General features: G+C 47.8%; 7 protein-coding genes across 7 annotated transcripts; 5 read left to right on the top strand and 2 right to left on the bottom strand.

The window, feature by feature from the left end:
* Positions 1 to 364: 364 nt before the first annotated feature.
* Positions 365 to 1,769, top strand: N7483_004358 (TVP38/TMEM64 family protein; the record flags this gene model as incomplete). Its single annotated transcript, XM_057087795.1, has 3 exons — positions 365 to 822; positions 904 to 1,323; positions 1,409 to 1,769. 3 exons carry the CDS (start codon positions 365 to 367, stop codon positions 1,767 to 1,769), a joined length of 1,239 nt encoding a protein of 412 aa, XP_056947624.1.
* Positions 1,770 to 2,632: 863 nt separating this feature from the next.
* On the top strand, positions 2,633 to 5,608 carry N7483_004357 (Winged helix-turn-helix transcription repressor DNA-binding; the record flags this gene model as incomplete). Its single annotated transcript, XM_057087794.1, has 1 exon — positions 2,633 to 5,608. One exon carries the CDS (start codon positions 2,633 to 2,635, stop codon positions 5,606 to 5,608), a length of 2,976 nt encoding a protein of 991 aa, XP_056947623.1.
* Positions 5,609 to 5,633: 25 nt separating this feature from the next.
* N7483_004356 (uncharacterized protein) lies at positions 5,634 to 5,834 on the top strand (the record flags this gene model as incomplete). The annotated part of the gene is made up of 1 exon (XM_057087793.1): positions 5,634 to 5,834. The coding sequence occupies one exon, from the start codon at positions 5,634 to 5,636 to the stop codon at positions 5,832 to 5,834; it is 201 nt and encodes a 66-aa protein (XP_056947622.1).
* Positions 5,835 to 6,500: 666 nt separating this feature from the next.
* On the bottom strand, positions 6,501 to 7,669 carry trr1 (thioredoxin-disulfide reductase TRR1; the record flags this gene model as incomplete). Its single annotated transcript, XM_057087792.1, has 3 exons — positions 6,501 to 6,586; positions 6,658 to 7,557; positions 7,648 to 7,669. The coding sequence occupies 3 exons, from the start codon at positions 7,667 to 7,669 to the stop codon at positions 6,501 to 6,503; spliced, it is 1,008 nt and encodes a 335-aa protein (XP_056947621.1).
* A 3,029-nt stretch (positions 7,670 to 10,698) lies between these two features.
* On the top strand, positions 10,699 to 10,890 carry N7483_004354 (uncharacterized protein; the record flags this gene model as incomplete). Its single annotated transcript, XM_057087791.1, has 1 exon — positions 10,699 to 10,890. The coding sequence occupies one exon, from the start codon at positions 10,699 to 10,701 to the stop codon at positions 10,888 to 10,890; it is 192 nt and encodes a 63-aa protein (XP_056947620.1).
* A 1,380-nt stretch (positions 10,891 to 12,270) lies between these two features.
* On the bottom strand, positions 12,271 to 16,633 carry N7483_004353 (uncharacterized protein; the record flags this gene model as incomplete). The annotated part of the gene is made up of 3 exons (XM_057087790.1): positions 12,271 to 13,453; positions 13,510 to 13,712; positions 13,778 to 16,633. The coding sequence occupies 3 exons, from the start codon at positions 16,631 to 16,633 to the stop codon at positions 12,271 to 12,273; spliced, it is 4,242 nt and encodes a 1,413-aa protein (XP_056947619.1).
* Positions 16,634 to 18,394: 1,761 nt separating this feature from the next.
* Positions 18,395 to 20,978, top strand: kexB (kexin kexB; the record flags this gene model as incomplete). The annotated part of the gene is made up of 2 exons (XM_057087789.1): positions 18,395 to 20,136; positions 20,207 to 20,978. The coding sequence occupies 2 exons, from the start codon at positions 18,395 to 18,397 to the stop codon at positions 20,976 to 20,978; spliced, it is 2,514 nt and encodes an 837-aa protein (XP_056947618.1).
* Positions 20,979 to 21,328: the final 350 nt, after the last annotated feature.

The following is a 21,328-nucleotide window of genomic DNA, read 5'->3' as shown; positions in this document are numbered from 1 at the left end:
AAAATAATCTCAAATCTCCCCAGAAACAATTGAATCTTCAATAATACTTGGTACTCTAATCAATAGTCTGCCCGGTCAGATCCGCCACAATGTGAGACATCCCGACCCCGACTTGATATTTGGCCCCGATCTCTGGATTGCCTAAATTCAGTACCTTCAACGGTTCAACCTCAATTATAGGACCCTATTCTTATAAAAATTCATATTTGATTAATAACAGCCCCTTGGACCCTTGCCTGAAAGCTTCTGTTGGTGATTATCTCCTTCCCGCCTCCACATCCGCCGATCGCGCGCCCAAAGCTTCTCTTCCTCTTCCCCCAGATCCTCGATCCCTGCATCCCTAGAATCCGCTTCATTTCCCACCATGCCCGCGGACTATGAGTCCACCGCACGGGCATTGGCTGTCTCAACCTCTCCAGAACCACACACCACCTCCCCCGATGAAGAGGAACGTCCGCTCTGGGGTCGGGCGGGCAGACGGAACTCCACCCGCGCCGACCAGGCAAGCAGCTTCCGCGACAGGATGATCATTAAGGGTAAGGTGTGGTATTGGAAAGCACTGGAACGATGGGAAGGCATGACCTTTTGGCAGAAAGTCGGCTTTTTTGCCGCATCTGTATTGTCTGTGGCTCTCGGCATTGGCTTCCTGGTCTTAACAGGGCAGGTGTTCATCTGGCTGGGGCCGGTCGCTGAGCGATGGGAAAAGTCTCCGCTCGTGGCCTTTGTCCTCTGGCTATGTGTCTTTTTCGTCTCATTCCCGCCATTATTGGGCTGGTCGACTTTTGGAACCGCCGCGGGCTTTATTTTTGGAGTGTGGAAAGGGTATGTCAATTTTCCGGTGTTCTCTAACACAAAGGGAATGAGAATTACATGAGGCCAGCACTGACAATATATCAACATTAGATGGCTCATCTACGCTACCGCTACTGTACTCGGGTCTACTGCCTCATTTTATGTATCGAGGACAATGCTATCGAAGTTTGTGACTCGCTTGATGAAACATGACAAGCGATTCGCCGCATTGTCATTGACTCTCAAGTATGACGGGCTGAAACTGCTCTGTATGATCCGCCTATGTCCTTTGCCATACTCCATCTGCAATGGCGCTATCTCAACTTTTCCAACTGTTCAGCCCTTGACATACGGACTGGCCACTGCCATCATTACCCCGAAGCTGCTGGTCCCGGCCTTCGTCGGCAGTCGTGTACGTCTTCTTACCGAGAAGGGAGAAGAAATGAGCGCAGGAACGAAGGCTGTCAATATCATCAGTATTATCATCACAGTTGCTATTGGTGTTAGTACCGGTTACTATATCTATCAAAGGTGAGTTTGGATCATCCCAGTTTGGACTTGGTTCTTGTCCCTCGAGTATCCCACCCTAGGTGACTAACTCATTTCATTCCAACAGAACTCTGGCTCGTGCCAAGGAACTTGAAGCACAGGAACGTGCCGATATTCGACACTCATTACGGGCCGATCATGCCGCCAACCGTCCTCACGGTCGATTCGCCGATGACGACAATGCAAACGCCGCTGCTGAAACCTTGGCCCGAGACGAGGAAGAACAGATCGGCTTTGGCGATCTGGATGATGATAACGTCGACCTCGATCTAGCTCTCGGTGATGACAGTGACAGTGAGAATGGTCGTCGGTGGGAACAATCCCGAAGATCCTATCATGATGAGTTTACGGATAATGATTCGGATGAGTATGCAAACGAAGGGGACGAAGCATTCGGTCTCCACTCACATGTTCAGCGTGATGTCTAGCTCAAGATAGAGCATATCTTAGACTCAAGGCTTTTATGTACATGATAATGTGATTAACAGGTAGACCTCTTGGTGTAGCATCATAGTTCATAGATCGTACTGGTAGCACCCATAAGCTTAGGACGAGCTTTGTCTAGTATCCTGAAGATCTCGACTCCGAGTGTCTCTCTACTTCGTCCCAGCACATAAGTATAAATTGTCAGTTATTTAACCATTTCCATAGAGATATCTCTTCATATATTGAAGTCATTGTGCAGAAGGTCGGAACCTTGGAACATTTTACCGGACTGAGAAATACGCGTTGTCCCGAAAGATTAACCTCCATCGGTCGGCTTCCCTTTCCCCTCTCATATTGCCCGATTATATAGGCCCCTGCAACAATTGACAGATCTTGAATGCTGGTCCGAATGTCAATCGGGGTTGGCTGTGTGGGGGATCTGGGCTTCTTCGACATTGAATGGTGCTAAGTATGTCCCCGTTTTGGCAATCCCTTCCTTCCCTGCCCATGTGCCTTATTCAGTGGGATATCTACTTGCAAAAGATTTTTATGCCAGCGCCACATTCACTCGTACATCTAACCCTAACTATTTTAGATATTCCATAACCCTAAGACGAGCTGTGATATCCTCGACTGGCGTTCGGGATCGTGTTGAAATTCAACATGATTTAACATGGGAGCTCTTGACCTTTAACATATCGTTCTCCTCCTCATCCCACCTTCCCTCCTTCATACAAGAGAGTGTCATCAACTGTCAGATTTTTTTGTTTGAGTTCTCTCTCAATCGAATATCGATCCTATCTCTTCCTCGAAGTCAGGTCCAAACTTGTTCGAACAATCGGGTGATAGCCACATTCCTTTGAAGATGGAGACATCTATGAAGATGCAGACAGCTCAATCAGCCGTCATCAACCAGTCTGTTTCAATCGGGAATTCCATTGAGTTCATTCAGGATCGGGTCTCTATGGATCCTGAATTTGAAGAATCTGACAGACCTGTGAAACGCCGACGAACCTCTACGCGTTCTGCATCCCAAATTACATCAGCCCTGTCATTTGAGAGCCAGCCCCAAAAGACCACTCGCAACGTGGCCCAACATTTTACCTCTATTGATCTACAAGCAAGCAACAATTCGCTGGTCGAATCTCTTGCTAGTGCCAGTAGCACTACTCCGGGGGACTCGACTTCTACCTTATTCTATCCCAGAAAATCCACAACCCCCGCGACGACCCCCGAGCAGTATTCATCATCTACTCCATGTGTTGCACGCCCATCTATCTTAGACAGTGGGATAGTTGATCTGGAAAGATGCCGACCCCGCTCATCCATTCCAACTCGACTGCCACCCAATATATACGGCCATCAGTGCGTAACATCCGCTTATGCATCTCGACTGGACCCGTTTGCGCTCCATCCAAAAGAGCAGAAAGCACTCGAAGATCAACTCTGTCATATGCACGTCACGATTTATCTTAACATTCGAAACAGTATTCTGCGACTCTGGACTCAAAATGCCATGGTCAGTGTTACAAGAGAAGAGGCGCTTGGATGTGCCAAAGATTACCGCTGGATGAATCTAGCTGCGTTTGCGTATGATTGGCTGGCACGCTATGGATACATTAATTTTGGCTGCATTGAGGTTCCAGTTGCTCCAGTGGCCCCTCGACGAGGTCGACGAAAGGAAGGGCCCGTCATCGCTGTTATCGGAGGCGGCGTAGCTGGTCTGGGCTGTGCACGGCAACTAGAAGGCCTTTTTCAGCATTACAAAGACGCAGACACCAACCCACGTGTGGTTGTTTTGGAGGGACGACGCAGAATCGGTGGAAGAATTTATTCGCATCCTCTTCACAGCATGAAGTCAAAAACACTACCACCCGGCCTGGTTCCTAAAGCAGAAATGGGAGCTCAGATTATCGTTGGCTTTGAACACGGAAACCCCCTTGACCAAATTGTTCGAGCCCAGCTAGCGCTTCACTACCATCTGCTACGCGACATCTCCACCATCTACGACATCGATGGCTCCCCCGTTGATGAATTGCAGGATGCAATGGATGAAAAGATATACAATGATGTCCTGGGTAGATCAGGTTTCTACCGACGCAAAGCACTCATTACTCCCACAGCCCATGGTGATCGTGACTTAATTGATGCGGGTCGTGACTCTACCATCGACGACGGTCTTACTATCAAACAGTACGAAGAGGCGCGACGTGCAGGTACCACTCATCTTCTCGTCCCAACTAAACGCGTTCGAAGACGCCGAGGAGCCGGTCACAAATCCGCTGAAATCGAGCCTATTGATGATGTCGCTGGAGACTCTCTTGACCCCTTGAAAGAAACTCCTGCTGCTTTGACTTGCCAGGCTGCTGGATGGACACTGAATCCCGGGTATGACGAAGATGATACAATTGACCTAGATGATATTGCTTCTGCGAGTCCAACACAAACTCTGGGTGCTGTTATGGACGACGGTGTCGATCAATACAAGCGTATGCTTCCGCTAAATCCCAAGGACATGCGACTTCTGAACTGGCACTTTGCAAATCTCGAATATGCCAATGCCACCAATATCAAGAACCTCAGTCTTTCCTCATGGGATCAGGATATCGGGAACGAGTTTGAGGGAGAACACTCCCAGGTGATCGGCGGATATCAGCAACTTCCGTACGGCCTATATTGCTTACCCACCAAGCTTGATGTTCGCACCGACAAGATAGTGCAGAAGATCTCATATGATTCATCGGGGAAGGGCAAGCGAAAATCAGTCATCCACTGCGAAGACGGCGAGAATTTCGAGGCAGACCATATTGTTTTCACCGGCTCTCTGGGTGTTCTCAAACAGCGAAACATCCAATTCGATCCGCCTCTTCCTGAGTGGAAGATGGGAGCTGTCGATCGACTCGGGTTTGGAGTCATGAACAAAGTGGTACTGGTATTCGAAGAGCCTTTCTGGGATACTGAGCGAGACATGTTTGGTCTTCTTCGCGAACCGACAACGCCTGATAGCATGGCGCAGGAAGATTACGCACAGAATCGCGGGCGATTCTATCTGTTCTGGAACTGCATGAAGACAACCGGACTACCTGTTCTCATTGCTTTGATGGCTGGCGATGCCGCACTCCAGGCGGAGAGAACGGCAGACACGGTGATCATCTCCGAGGTCGTGTCTCAGCTACGCAATGTGTTCAAGCACACTGCTGTTCCGGACCCACTTGAGACCATCATCACTCGCTGGGCCTCGGACAAGTTCACTTACGGCAGCTATTCTTATGTTGCGGCAGAGGCCCTGCCCGAAGACTACGATTTGATGGCCAGAAATATCGGCAACCTCCACTTTGCAGGTGAAGCCACTTGTGGCACACACCCGGCAACAGTACACGGGGCCTACATATCAGGTCTCCGAGCCGCCGCAGAGGTTATCGAGTCCGTCGTTGGGCCAATTGAGGTCCCTGAGCCCCTGGTCCCAGAAAAGGTGGGCGGTGTCACAGTGCCGGCATCCGTAGGCTCTAAGAGTTCTACAGCTAAGCGGCCAAGGCCTGCACCATCCCGCTCTGGGTCCAGGGCTCAGCTGAAGCCGGAGCCACAGCCACAGCAACCATCCGCCCCTGTCTCTTCCTCCCACAATGCCGGCCACGAGGAGAAGCTCCGTAGGGAAACCTACGAACAAGCAATGTGGACCACCATCTACGCCGAGATCGGAGGCCAACCACCACGCCCTCAGAAGCTTGGGCTGAACCCATTCCTCCTTTACCAGAAGGACTTCTGGGGAATATGCCGTGACCAGTGTGACGAGAGTCGTCGTGCAGCGTCGAATAACCACGACGCCAAAGCCCCCCCGTGATGAGATCCGGCACGCGCTCGGTCAGATGTGGCGGAATGCCCCGGCCGAAGAGAAGAAGCCCTACCTCGACAGCATTGAGGCCAATCGCACTGAGAATGCGCGGGTAAATGAAGCGTGGAAGGAGGCAGCTGCGGAGTGGGATCAGCGGTCGTTGGAGGTGAAGGACCGGTGGTGCACAGAGAACCCGTTTGATGCATGGGTTGTGCCTTCGTCTTTGGACGAGTGAGTTGTTACTGGCCACGGTTGCGGTGGCAGTCGATTATTGATTGTATTAGTATTTTTAAGAGCTTGCTCTATTATCCTAATTATTATATTCTTATCCTATTTCAAGCTTCTGTTTCTTAGTAAAGTCTGAAAGATGTAATCAGACGGACTTGGAATCAAGCTTCAGGTTCTAGATTTACTTCAACTTTAAGTTGACATCACCTAGCTCTCACCCGTGGACCACATCTTTGTCTCAAGCCTGTGTGATCAATACCTCATACTATCCATGCCACCTGAGCAGGGATCCTGTCACATATTCAGACTAAAGGTGGTCACAGTATGTAGCTACCAGCCTACAACATCTACATGAAGTAAATAGTTTGGAAATTTTGTCTATTTCTATTCTATCGGCGCCGATCACACCACGTAAACGAGCCAGATCGATCATAAGAGATCCAACATGCAGACCTCACAATCAAACCAAAGCAATAAACAGACATAAGGAAATCCGTGAACCATGAAAAAAAAGAAATATGCACGGGGAATTGAGGGAAAAGGTTGCGAACACGTAGGTCTAGAGATGTGCAAAGGCTGTCTAAACAAGATATTCCAAGTAATTCGCAGTCATAAATGTTTCGGGATTGATAAAGGTAAAGAGGAAGAAAGGGTATTTTGCATATAATCACACTTAGATCTTCTCCTTAGCGGGCTCGGGAACTTCGTGAAGTTCCGAGAGGTACTTCTCAGTGTCAAGGGCAGCGATACAGCCAGATCCTAATAGTGATGTTAGTAGTAGCTCAAAAATTATAGAAATTAGAGTTGATAGGAGTGGGGAAATGACATACCGGCACTGGTGATAGCCTGGCGGTAACGCTTGTCCTGGACATCACCACAAGCAAAGACACCCTCCAGGCTGGTGTAGCTGGTACCAGGCTTAGTGACGATGTAACCCTCATCATCAGTTTCGATCTGGCCCTTGACCAGAGCGCTAGCAGGGTCGTGACCAACAGCGTAGAACAGACCGTTAGCCTCAACAATCTCCTCCTTGCCGTCGACGGTGCTCTTGACACGGAGGTGAGACATCAGACCGTTAGGCTTGCTGTCACCAATAACCTCAGTGGCGACAGTGTTGAAGCGCACAATACACTTAGGGTGAGCGAGCAGACGCTCAGCCATAATGTTACTAGCACGAAGCTTGTCCTTGCGAACAAGCACAGTGACGGAGCTACCGTACTTAGCCAGGAACATAGCCTCCTCAGCGGCAGAGTCACCACCACCGATAACGTAGAGAGGCTTGTTACGGAAGATAGGGACGGCACCATCGCAGACAGCGCAGGCAGAGATACCGTTCTGCCAGAACTTCTCCTCGCCGGGCAGGTCCAGACGGCGAGCGTTGGCACCAGTGGCAATGATGACAGCGTCGGCGGTGCGGGCAGGCTCGCTGCCGGGGGCGTCGTTCCACTCAGTCCACATCTTGAAGGGCTTTGAAGAGAGATCCAGCTTGGAAATGGTCTCGGTGATGATCTCGGTGCCGAATCGCTCAGACTGCTTGCGCATGTTCTCCATCAGTTCCTGGCCACCGATACCGGCGGGGAAACCAGGGAAGTTCTCGACGTCGGTGGTGGTGGTGAGCTGGCCACCAGCGGCGGTGCCGTTGGCGAGCATACCCTCGTAGAGAACGGGCTGTAGCTCAGCACGAGACAGGTAGACGGCGGCGGTGTGAGCACCAGGGCCGGAGCCGATGACTATATAAAAAAGTATCTGATTAGGCTTGAACAGACAAATGATTTAAATTTGGTTGCCGCCATGGGCCAATTGCATAGTGGTATACATACTAACGACTTTAGAGTGAACCATTCTAGCGGGGTTTATAGAATTGACGCGCACGGGCGTCGATAAGGACTGCGAAAGGACCGAGGGAGGAGGGGGAGATTGTTGGTGGAGGGTTGAAGCAGCAGCAGCGGTTAACCCGAGAGAACGGAGAGCAGAAGGAAAACGACGAAATGTGGAGGAAAACAGCTTGAAGGTATTTCCAAGAGATCTCGGGAAAGAGAGAGGATATGTAGGCGAAAAATGGGAGTGGGCCGGAATGATAAGATCAGGGCAGTTCTTTCAAGTTCTGATACGAATCAAATTAATCATTTGCCCGCGTCGAGGCCCCTCGCTTTCTAAGCATTCGGCACGTGAGCCGTCGGGAGCCGCTGCAGGGCGGTCGAGACCTGCTTATGTCAACCATGATTACATTCAGATCTATGTTGGAGATATAGAAGTAATCTGGGAAAGATTGAAGACTGTTCAAAATTGTAACATAGATGCATAAACATTCTTTGAGTTATGTCACACTGAAGGACCTACATGGGATCGTTGCTCGTTGATAAAAGGTGAATTATGCCTTGCATACTATCTGCATCCTGAGCCATCATGATAGAAGATCTTAACACCGAGTTCCACTACATTGGTCCATTATGATGTAGTAGTACATTATGGATAAATTCAAAATTGATACCGAGGTTAAAGATAAGACTACTGATTTTTGATTCATATTGTAGATTACTATCAATCACTCCTCCTGGAATGTCCTTCCAAGGTTCCAGACCTAATCACCACTAATCAATCTTATCAATACGCAGATGCAGCCCTACTAGACCGCTCTCGGGAAGTGATGGTGTGATATGGACTTGACTTAATCCGAAACATCTCACCTGGGCATCTACTCCGGACTCCGTACTTCAAGATCAATTTCAAGTTTTTTATGTAGTTATGATCTAATATGATCTAATCAGAATGCCCAAGATACCTCCAGGTCTTACGTCAGTCTCAAGTACGAGACACCGTGGACCTGGGCACCTGGCACTGCATCCATCATGTCGGAACTTCTGCCTCTCCTTTCTCCTGCATAGTTGCCTGGTCTTCACACAATGAATCAACTTTGAATTAGCAGTGCATCTGTAATGCGTGATGGTGGCAACCTGATATCATGTTTTCAAATTGTAGTTATACAAAACCCGGTTTATGGGATTCTGAGAACTCTAACTTGCATAATCAGAAGGAAACTTCAAGTTGATACCAAGGAGGTCAATATTACCAATTTCTGGAATTATCATTGTTAGTATACTAGGTAGCTCTCAGTCAAAACTTCTTGAGAGAATATTTTAAGGTTTTAATATTGACCAACTTGACATCTCGAAGGTATATTGAAGTTTTCCAAGGTTGTATCGAGAAAGCAACTGATAGTGTAACGTAAATTCCATCACTGCTACCTAGGAACATTTGAAGTATATAAGCCGGAATCAAAAGATATTGATCATAGACCTCAGGACATCTGGGCCTAATATTGTTCAGATATTCAAATTTAGCGGATGATAGATGAATTGATGAATGTTCAAATGTGTTCTGACTACTTCAAATATTCAAAAACGTACTGGTACACCTACTTAGACACACTGGCAGTCAAGATGATTACACAAGTAGTAGCTGATATACAGGCAACTAAAGGAAATGTGTTTTGAATAAAAGTTAAGTTCAATTCGGGTTGTAGGACGCACGATGGCGTCCAAGGTTTGACACCTTGAATAAATGGTGGTCAATTTATAGCAATTCTAAGTGAGCGAAGTGCTGTGCTGAGCATCGGGCTCTTCTCAAGAACAGTCGCACCCTTAGAATGATACATTACTTAGGTTGTTGAAGTGTGATGAAGTTATAAAGGGAGGAAAAGCCGTTGGGGAGGAATGGTTGGTGGGTTATGAGCACCGATAACAACCACTATCACTATCTAATCCTATGCTAGCTTATGTCTACCCTATCTGTTAGAAGTTTTTTATATCTCTAATTTCAAAGACATAAGTCATGGAATAAGATTTGATAGATTGGAGGTTGTCTACTATGCGGTTGATTCTAGAAAATGGCATAGTAGGCATTGGGATGTGCGTAAACTTTACCATAGAAAAGCTTTGTGTAGTCTGTTCCTATATATATTTTCAACTGTTTCCGTCCGCCTGGGTAATCAGTCACAAACTCTGATATGTCATATACAATATTATCAATTAAAACCAATAAGCAACCGTTTTTGAGATAATCGAAGTATTCTATGATGGTTATAGCTGGGACCTCATAAGGCAGGATTCCCCAGCATATCTTTTGGCGCTTATGTTCCAATTCCGTTTCTAACCGCTGGAAACGAGTTTTCTCTCGATTTCATTTCGTGGAAATAGTTTGAGGTTAAAAGCAAGATTCAAATATTTAAATGTTATCTTGGGTACTCTTGGCGATTTGAGGAGGACTCGAATGATAAAATGATATTGAGCTTCATCTAACTCAACTACCAGCCTATAAGGTTGTTTTCAATTTACTCACCTTGGTATATATCTTTATTATATCTAGAGTATACGGCCTTCGGCGGTATACATAAATGGCGATCAGAACCAGTAGAAACAACCTTTGAACTATACACATATAGATCTAAAAAAAAAAGAGTCAAAAAAGCAAACATAAAAACATACAACAGTCAGGATTCGCATGTGGTCACCCACCATACTACTAACTGACCGGCGTGTGGCTTAAGTACGGCTGAGCGGACGGGAAGCCCTGTTCTCCACACCCTGTGGTCGTATGTAACAGAATCATAGAGAATAAGAGCTTATATAGAGTAAAACAGGAGAAATGAAAGTGTATTGTTTGACTGAGGTTCAAGGTTGAGATACTGGCGAGGAGTGTGTGGCTATATCCGGGAGCTGTTTTTCCGAGTCTCGTAGCATGTCAGAACCTTAGAAAATTCCATGCTGGAAGTTGTGTTAGATTAATATCTAGTCTTGACCTTGGGACTTGGAGGCTGGAGTTGTAATCAATTGATGCTCCCAACATTGGAAATAACTTGAAATCCACCTCACATGTGCAAATTCTATCGTCTAATAGAAGATGTCTTTGGAAGTCGCTCGCCACTTGCCCATCCAGCCCGCGAGGGCCATAAAGAATTAATTCAATATCTTCTAAAGGAGGGTGCCGATATAGATACTAAGGATATCTTGAATATGTCTCCTCTGGCCTTAGCAGCAGAGCAGGGACACAAGGGAGTGGTGTAAATTCTTCTTGAGAACAACGCTGAAGTCAATTCAAAAGATAACATATCTTCGCAACCGGCATCATAGTATACCATTGAAATACAACATTTCGATATTGCAGAGCTACTACTTGAGTATGGGACAGAAAACATAGATGACCATACTGCCTTAGGTCTTGCATTGAGAGACGCGGATAATGTATATGATACGATCATTTAATCACTACTCGAACATGTTATAAATTTAGAATCAATTCCCCTGGCTTATATAGATAAACTCTATATTTTTCATTGGGTAATATACAGCAGGAATAAGAGAATGTTTAAGCTACTGCTTAAGAAGGGTGCTGGAATAAACTTAAAAGCTTCTTACGGAAATACTAGTACCCCGCTGGCAATCGCTGTTGATTATGGATTTGAAGCATTTACACAGCTTATCCTGGATGAAGGGGTGATATAAATATAGCAAACAAGGGAGGCATCACCCTAATTAAGCTAGCAGCTAAAAGGGGAAGTGATTCTTTGATGCAGATGCTTTGCGAAAGAGGTGCAGATCAGTGGATGAAGAAAATATGCTACAAGAGTTGTTATTCGCTGCATCAATAGTTGGCAGTACAACGCTGGCTTGAATTGCCCTTGGTAAAGGTGCTGATATCAACGGAAGAGATACCAATAATATGACTGCTTTATCACCAGCAGCATTATATGGTCAAGATCCGTTGTTGCAGCTGTTTCTTGCGGAGGGTGCACAGATAGAGTCAAGATCATGCTATTTTCAATTCACTCCACGAAGACCAAGCAGCAATTGGTCGTCACATGGGCTCTGTGCAGGTTTCACTTGCCAAAGGTGCCGACCTGGAAGCGAGAGATGAAAATGGCAGGAGACCGCTCGCACTGGCAGCATTACATTTGCTTGATGAGGTAGCATTAGGCCTCTTTTACTCCTTGGGTTCCTGCACTTTTACCTATCGAAGGAGAGAGGCAGAATCGGCCTACAACTTATCTTTAGGGCTGCCGGTTGCCTATATTCAACTATTCACATGTAGCAGCTAACCTTCTTCCCCTTCAGGTAATCCCGTACGTAACACCGTACGTACTTACATAAAAAGAGATGTAGGTCAGCAGTCATCTCTAGATGCTTCTGACTGAGCCCTGTATTTAAGTATGTGAATACACCTAGCCAAGTACTTGAGTGCTTGGGACATACCTTTCCTAATTTCGCTCGACTCCATGCGAGTCTAGACTATACTACATACATCTAGATTTCCAATAAGCTTACGGGATACAAGATGCAATTAAACCTGAGTGATAGTCTAAAATTGTCGAATTCATTCACGTCGTAACGAGGAAATAGAAAGAAAACCGCCATAAATCATCATAATGTACATGTCCATTAAATCACTCACTTGAACCCGAACCACTTCTTGCGTCGTGGTTGTTCCTCCTCCTCCTCCTCATCATCATACTCCTCCTCGGGGGATGAAGCGAGCTCAGCGGATGGCAGCCGCTGAGGTACCTCACTCTCCGAGTCCTCGCTTCCTGGGTATTCGTCGTGGTGCTGTTGATGCTGATACTGCATCTGCTGTGGCTGAGTAGTGACAGTAGCAGCAGCATTCGCACGGGTATTATTGATAGTGTCGTCATCATCTTCGTAATCGTCAATGTCATCTTCCTCTTCCTCGGGTTCTCCCGAGTCTAAGGCCTTCTTGTTGCGACGCGGCAACCATTTTCGCCAGCCCTTGACGACCTGAGTGGGTGGGGGCTCGTTGTCATTGCCCTCATATCGCAGAGCAGGCACGAGGAGCTTGTATGTCGTGGTAATACCGGCAGGATCTTGTGGACTGATCTCCATATGCAAGGTTATAGCCAGACCTCCCTCAAGATCTATGAAGGCTCCCACGCCATCGTCGCCATGCTTAGCTGCTTTCTTAGCGGCCTTATCACTCAGGTTGGTTGGTCGTCGATGGAATTGACCAGGCCTTGGTTCGTTCACTGCTCCTGAAAAGTAACTGTCTCCGCTTTCCATAGGACGAGAAATAGTGGGAACATCAACGCTAGCCCGTCGAGTGGCTGCGTTTCCTTCTTGGCCAAAGCTCATGGTTCGGGAGGGTGGTGGTCTGCGGCCAGACAGTCTTCTAAAGAGACCACCGGACTTTGCACCCGATTCGTCCCTTTCGTCTCTATTGCCTCTGTCGCCACGTCCTAAAGACAATGTTCGTTGAAGTTTTCGGGGGCCGGGCACTGGTTGAAGGGTGAGGGAAGACTCGGGAGTATCAGGTGGTGTCATGCCAGGTCGATATTCTCTAATCGAACACCAGTTTCGGCGGGGCAGCAGGCGCTTGTTGTTGCGAGGCTTGCCATCGACATCCTGAGTAAAAATAGGAATGATGTCCTCATCGGTGTTGGAATCGATGTGATGCACCGTATTTCGTTTGTTGAGCATATCCGAAATGATTTCAGTTTCCGGCATGTCCGCAATAGCGGATGAAATAACATTCGGCATGTACCGATAATCCTTGTCCTTAGCAACGTTCAACTTGGGATTTGAGTAGAATTGCCCGACGGCTGCGAGATGAACATCACCACTGTAAAGATCACGATTAGCAGAGTTTGTGAAATAAGAGATGGATATGAAACTTACCTCAAGATTGTAACACGGACAGATTTTTCAGCAGCAAGGTCTTGCAGATCTTCTACCAGCCATGTTCGCTCCGACTTCAAATGTTTGCCAGCCCAGTGGTCATCGAAAACTTCAACACTCCCTCCAGCCCGATTGACCATTCTACCGAAACGACCGGACTTTCCGAGGGTGTTTCGACTATTCATGTAGTTTTTGAGCATCGCCTGAGGGTTTGTTAGTGGTTCTAATCGGGACAAAAAAAGAACAAACAGGGGTATATTTTACATACCATTCGAGGGTATGCGACAGGCACACTTGACAGTACAATCAAATGCTTGGTTTCACCTTGGATGATCTCTTTGTGGCATCGATCCCAGATCATATCGCAGGTCCCTTCGCTGAGAACCTGAGTGCTGGTTCGTTCAGTTCGGCAATCCAGACCCAAGAGAACAACATCACTTCCTAGAGACATGAAAAGATTCCGGCTTTTCTGCTGAATGTAAGGGCCAGGGTGCATACCAAGCAGCCAGCTAGGTTCGTCTGCCTCAGTCTCATCCGGAACGCTATGGTGCTGGAATAACAGATAATACTTGTGCGCAATTTTGCCCATGCCTGAGACAACCGAGCTCTGCATGAAATCTTCATTGTAGGACCCATAGCCCTCAAATAGTTCATGGTCATTCCACATGTTAACCATAGGAATTTGAGAGTTGGCAAGGGAGTAAAGACCCTGCGAGAACCAGGAGGCATAGCGTTGTAAGTAAAAGTGCTCCAACTCAGCTCGGAACTCAGGCGTGAAAGGCATGCCATATCGCTCTGCAGGATTCTTGATATTAATCCATTCTTGGAAATGGCGCGAGTCTGTCACGACACTGTCATTAAATATTTGATCTCCACCCCCGATCATTACGTGGAATGGTTTGGTTTGATGCTCATTGAGCACATCTCGCCAGAGGGGGTCGGGTCCGCAGAAACGATTAGAATCCACAGCTGGACTGAATCCGTTGCCACTATGGAACATAATATTCATGGGCTGTCCAGCAGCCGGTACCCAGAAGCCTAGGGCAGGTCCTTGGTTGATGCGGTATGCAATGCGCTGTTGCGTTGCGCCAAGCTCGACTTCTAGATTAAATCGCCAGAATGTGACGTCTCTAGCAGCATCGGCGTAAAGACGGACGCCGGGGATATCCCGGTGCAGATTGACTGTTTCGCCATCGACAGGGTGGATACGAGTTGCTGGGACGGGCTGATGATACCCTCCATGACTGTCATCGATGCCGCTCGGACTCAATTCGTAGATACCATCGTCATTCTCGACAGCACACAGATCGACTTGTTCCTCAATGTTGTCAATCGGCTTCACATACAGAGGCCGTCCATCCCGACCCACCTTCATCAGGCCAGCAATAGGATCAATGTATTCAGGCGCAAGCTGCATACCATCCTCATTACTGACCACTGCTGGTGGAGGAGGAAGTAGGTTCATTGGTTGAGAGAAAAGACGCAATGAAGGCGGGACCTCATATGAAGAGCGCGAGTCCTTTGAAACAATCATGATTGAGCCTCGCCAAACTTCCTTTGCTCTAACACCTTGAGGCCCATCAGCAGTGATTTTCTTGATTCCAGTGTACCTCAACAATGGTCCACAGCGAAGGAAAAGCTTTGGTTGGAAATTCTTGTGATATGTGATCCCTAGTGAGTGTGAGCTTCCATTTTTCTTTAGTTTGCATCGACTTCTTATCTCACCTGTCAACTTCTGGGCCGGAGTCTGATAGTTTTTAGGAAGCGCTCGACTCTTTCGCCGGTCTTTGTCCCCACCTTCCCACCACGCTCGACTTCGATCCATGTCAAGGTTCTGGAAATCGAAGTCTGTCGCTCCGAGGCGCGCGGGCTGTGCATTCTGCCACTCGAATATCGGAGGAGGTGTTGGTGGTGGCACGTTGAAAGAGACCGTTTGCTTTTTGGGCTTGGTGTGCGATTCGACACTTTGCTGAGCTGAGCGAACTGTTGGAGGTGTATCTAGCCTGTCTTCAGTGGCAACAGCTGCAATGACAGGCGCGGCAACCGCCGCCACAACCGGGGGCTTAACAGCCTGCTGGCGACCGGGAGGACCTGGAGGCCCTGATTGAGAAACTGCTCGGGCGTGCTGTATGCGTGCTCCGGGTCCTGGATTGGGGGCTGGGCCACTCATTGAGACTGGCTTCCGAGAAATAGTGCCCATTTTTGCGACTTGTGGCCCGACAGGCCCGGCAGGCCCAGCACGCATATGCTTGAATTCTTCGGGGTGATGAATTTCTGGGTATTGAGGGCCCATTGACACCGCTCGTTGGTGTCGTGCCACAGTACCTTGTGCTGGTCGTGCGTTTGGTGGGGCATTCCGGGAACTGCCTTCGAGTCCGTTTTTGCGTCCCTTGTCTCGACTTGCGCCGGCTGGTTGTCTATAGTCTGAATTCGAGCTCTGCTTGGAGCTAGGTCTCGGAGCGGAGGCTGCTGCCATTGCTGCTGCTGCTTCTGCTTGTTCTTTTTCGACTTTTTGACGGGCCAGACGCTCTCGAAGCTTCATCTCAGCTTCCTGGACTCGTGCACGCTTTTCCTCCTTGCTCATGCCAGTGAGAGCCACCTCGAGCTTCTGTAGAGGCGAGCGATCCGAGGCCCAATCGCGTTGTTGCGAAGATGATGATGAGCGCATATCCTTTGAGCGATTTGAAGGCGACGGTACACTTGGAACTGAGGGTGTCTTCGATACTTGCTCCGGTGCCTCATTTTCTGAAGTGGTCGCCCCACTTTCTGGTGGATGCGAAGATAGTGGCAGGTCTCGGGGTGGAATTGATTGTTTTGTAAAATTCGAAGGTTCCCCAGAACCAGAATTTGCTGTAGTATAGTTGTTGCTGTCGGCTGAGAATAATTGGTCTTGCTGGGCTTGTCTAGATCTCGGTTTTGTCCTTGATTTGGATTTAGATTTTGTAGATTTGATGGAGCCTTGCTCCGTTCCCGGCTCGGAATTTGGATATTCGGCATGGCTCATAATGTTCGTATTTCCTGCGCTTCGGGGGGTGCTGGTAGCGGCCCTTGGGTCGCCAGATGTCTGCGATTGAGAAACATCGCTGGACATCTCGGGCGGATTGCGCATTGCCGTTGTAGCCATCTCGATTTCGTGACACAAATTTCGGTTAATGGGAAGCTAAAAGCCCCAATGGAGCTGGTAGGGAAGCCGCTGATTGCTGTAATGCAAGAGTAGTCCCGACTAGAATGACCTTTCGTCAACCCCGGTCATCAGGGCATTATTCCAATGCCAACCAAGTCAAGGAATAGGAGGTTAAAACCTGAGCTTGACTTACGGTTTGGTTATCTTTTCCACAAATAATTCCGTTGCCTGACTCTGTGCCCGATGCCTGACACTTAACACATCATCAAGGAAAGAGTAAGTTGCGCGCGAGTCTTCGAAGAGTGGGGGCGCAGACTATGAGTTGTGCGGCGTTGTACAAGAAATTCCGGAAAGAATAGCGTAGATATTGGAGGAATCGGATTAAGCAAAGAGTCAAGAAGCGACAAAAGTTGGTGGGAGAAGTGGAGGTGTGAAGTGAGAAAAAAAAAACGAAGGATGTTGCGCAGGGCTCTATACTTTAACCCGGTGGCTGGTGTCAACCCAGCCTTCGCGCGGCCCAAGGCACCGCAAGTTACGATTGGCCCTTAATTGGCCCTTAAGGAACGTGAGGGGATTACATCTACGCGGCCTTTTCTCTGAAGTTAGTGCAGAAAATGCCAATTATTCCTCACTTTTTCCTGTGTCGTTGTATACCACTGACCTTTTTTATAGGAAGTATGCGCCGTCGAGTATGCATTCATAGACCCATGGATCTATTATGCCCCACTACGCAAATTTCCCTTTTACCTTATGTGAACGACTTCATTGTCGCTAACAGCCCATTAGTAACAGTATACAACATGAATAGCAATATTCTACGGTCATCAAGTGAACTTTTACATCGTTTTATATGCAAAACTTAGATCGAGAGACCTCAAGTGTTGACACCTGGAAGAGCCTAATATAGCATTGGCCAGTTGACAGTTCGAGAGTAAATATACGCACTCGCTGGCAATAGCTCGAAAACATTGAATCCATTGGATACATACATCATCAAAATACTACCTTACAGGTCCTAGCCTGTAGAATATCAAATGTTTCATTCAAGTTTGATTTTGCTGGGTTATAATATATGCAAGGAATCAGTAGATCTAACGGATTGCTGCAGCTCCCTGCACTGTGGATCGTGGTTAAAAGAATTGGTAGACACGTCGTAAAAGTAGGAGAACAACAGATAGCCGTTATAATCGTTATAATCATAATTCTGACCTTTTGAGTAAGAGCAAGGATTAACCCTAGGGATTAATAGGCACCAAGTTTACATATATATAGTACCTAGGTATCTATGATGCCTACAGTAAACGTCGAGCTGCAGAACCCTCACGTAAGCCACTTCCACCGCAATTAGTTAGCAATTAGCAATTGGCAAACGTGGCCATTGTCAAGGATTAGACCAAAAACAAAGAAATAATTAGGAGAAAAAGAGAAAAAGTAAATCTAATACATCATAATTCATGTCTAAGTAAAAGAACCCCTGGTACAAGCATAAGTTAGAAAGCCAATGCAAAGAGTGTCCATTACTTCCTCAATTAGTTCCCGTGTTAGTCTTGGTCCCCGACGATCCTCCTATTCGACTCCGCGACTTGCCACCTCCATCTTTCTCCTCCCCTTGAATTCACTAGGAGAAATATTCACCAATCTTTTGATCTGTTCTTTCGCTGCAGGGCTCTCAGTACCCCTTGTTCATGGCAGCTGTTTCATATAGTATCCGAGCTTGATCGTGAGATCGAGCATCTACCGCAACCCGCCCCCATTGAAACTATGCGTCTCGCTGGCGGCATCGCCCTGGTCCTCGGCCTGGCCAGCGCATCCTCCTCCAGGCCTCATCCTCGCTCTTTAGATTCCCGCGACTTTTTCGCTCTTCACATTGACGCCACAACCTCCCCCCACCATGTTGCCCGCTCCCTAGGTGCCCGTTACGAGGGCCAAATTGGCCAACTGGCAGATCACCATACCTTCTCCCTACCACGCGATCAAAGCGAAGATTTAAGTACATTACTGGAAAATATAAAGACAAATCGGAAACTTCGTCGCCGGTCTGGTGAAAATGTTGGCCGGAGTGCAGATCCGTTGGACGCCATCTTATGGTCCGAGAAGCTTGCGCCGCCGAGGCAACGACTACAGAAGCGTGCACCTCCCTCCACCGATTTTACCCGTCGATCGGACGATTCCCCTGAAAAGAGTGCTCTTGATATTCAGAGCGATATTGCTTCAACCTTGGGGATCAAGGATCCTATATTCAAGGACCAGTGGCACCTTTTCAACCCTTTACAACCCGGACATGATCTCAACGTTACGGGAGTCTGGCTTGAAGGGATAACTGGAGAGGGCATTGTCACAGCTATTGTCGATGATGGACTGGACTTTGATAGTAATGATCTCAAGCCCAACTATTTTGCTGAGGGATCTTGGGATTTCAACGAGCATGGTCCGGAGCCTCGTCCTCTACTTTCGGACGACCGACACGGCACCCGTTGCTCAGGAGAAATCGGTGCTGCAAAGAACGATGCCTGTGGTGTTGGAGTTGCGTATGGTAGCAAGGTCGCGGGTATTCGCATTCTATCAAAGCCGATTGACGATGTGGATGAGGCGGCTGCTATTAACTACGAGTTCCAGAAGAATGACATCTACTCTTGCTCATGGGGCCCCATCGATGATGGCGCCACCATGGATGCACCGGGTGTTTTGATCAAGCGAGCAATGGTCAACGGTGTGCAAAAAGGACGCGGTGGAAAGGGTTCCATCTTTGTCTTCGCTGCCGGCAATGGTGCACAATTTGGTGACAACTGCAACTTCGACGGGTATACCAACAGTATTTACAGTGTCACGGTGGGAGCCATCGATCGGCAAGGAGGTCATCCCTCATATTCGGAATCTTGCTCGGCCCAGCTGGTAGTTGCATATAGTAGTGGAGCTGGCGATGCGATTCACACCACAGACGTCGGCCATGACTCTTGCTATTCGAACCACGGTGGTACCTCCGCGGCTGGTCCGCTCGCTGCAGGCAGCATCGCCCTTGCACTGAGTGCTCGACCGGATCTGACTTGGCGTGATGTTCAATACTTGATGGTAGACACTGCCGTTCCGGTCAGCGAGAATGATGGAAGCTGGCAAACCCTTCCATCCGGCCGGAAATTCAGCCATGACTGGGGTTTTGGTAAGGTCGATACATACTCGCTGGTCTCAAAGGCTCGTACCTGGGAATTAGTGAAGCCGCAAGCTTACTTCCATTCGCCGTGGCTGCGAGTTCACCACAATATTCCCCAGGGCTCGCAGGGCTTGCTTAGCCGATTCACAGTGACGGCTGACCAGCTCAAGGGTGCTAACTTTGATCGCCTGGAGCATGTCACCATTACTATGAATATCGATCATGCTCGTCGTGGTGATCTCAGCGTGGAACTACGTAGTCCCTCTGGCATCGTTAGCCATCTGAGTGTTGCTCGCCGTCATGACAAGGAACCTGTTGGGTATGTTGATTGGACTTTCATGTCCGTTGCTCACTGGTACGTTACCCCCTCCCACCTATCTTTTGCCGTGTCTGTTAGATTCAAATTCTGATTAACTTTTTTCTAGGGGTGAACCCGCTGTCGGCGAGTGGACGGTGATCGTTAAAGATACGGAGGTCAATGAGTTTAGTGGTGAATTCGTTGATTGGAGACTGAACCTTTGGGGTGAGGCTGTCGATGCATCCAAGCAGCATCTTCACCCATTACCCGATGAGCATGAAGATGACCATCCCTATGAGGAGGCTCATGTGGCTACAACAACCCTACCACCTGGCCCATCAAATACCGCCCCGCCCATCAGCAACCCCGATGATCATCACGATCGTCCTGTAAATCAGAAGCCGGGAGATCCCACAGTTACTCAACCAGCAGACGAGGAGCTCGAGGTGGTGAACAATGGTACCACTACCGGTGATGCTGCTGGTCCTAGCAAGACTGATGCATCGGATAATTATCTGTCCTCTTATCTGCCGACATTTGGCGCCTCCAAGCGCACTCAGATCTGGATCTACGCATCGCTGGGTATGATTATTGTCTTCTTTATTGGTCTTGGTGTATTCTTCCAAATCCAACGTCTGAAACGCCGTCGTACCAACCCTCAAGATGACTACGAGTTTGAGATGATTGAAGACGAAGATGAGATGCAACCCATGGCCGGGTCAGGTGGACGTACCCAGCGCCGTGGCGGTGAATTGTATAATGCATTTGCTGGCGAAAGTGATGAAGAAATCTTCAGCGATGACGAGGAGAAACCATATCGGGATGGATTGGCTAATATCCCGGAGAATGATGATGAAGATGCGTCTGCAGGCAGCCACCTTTTGTCTGAGAAGCATTAGATTATCTACTTGGCTACCTTGTTTGTTTGTTTTTTTTTCTTGCATTGGGCTGGTCTTTTATGTCAGATCTATATTTGGGCTATATTGATTTAGAAGGCAGTCTTTTTCAAGTGCACCGAAAAAATCGGCTGCCTGGAGTTGTGTAAATCTATCATCACATATGCAAATTATCATGACTTGGAATGGAAAAGTCATTCTCCATAAAACGAACTAGTTGAAATAAACCATTATAGATTGTAAAGTGAGCTTTTCATACAAGTGAGAAACAGATAAGACCATCTATGAATATTAGTGCTCATAGCTCACGCTGTAGAATCATTACACTAAACAGCGATGACGACGTTTCCCGT

This window comes from Penicillium malachiteum (genome assembly GCF_028827825.1).
Source record: "Penicillium malachiteum strain IBT 17515 chromosome Unknown utg000002l:1.0-8849297.0:1.0-8852440.0, whole genome shotgun sequence".
NCBI lineage: Eukaryota > Fungi > Ascomycota > Eurotiomycetes > Eurotiales > Aspergillaceae > Penicillium > Penicillium malachiteum.
This window is presented reverse-complemented; position numbering and strand designations above follow the sequence as displayed.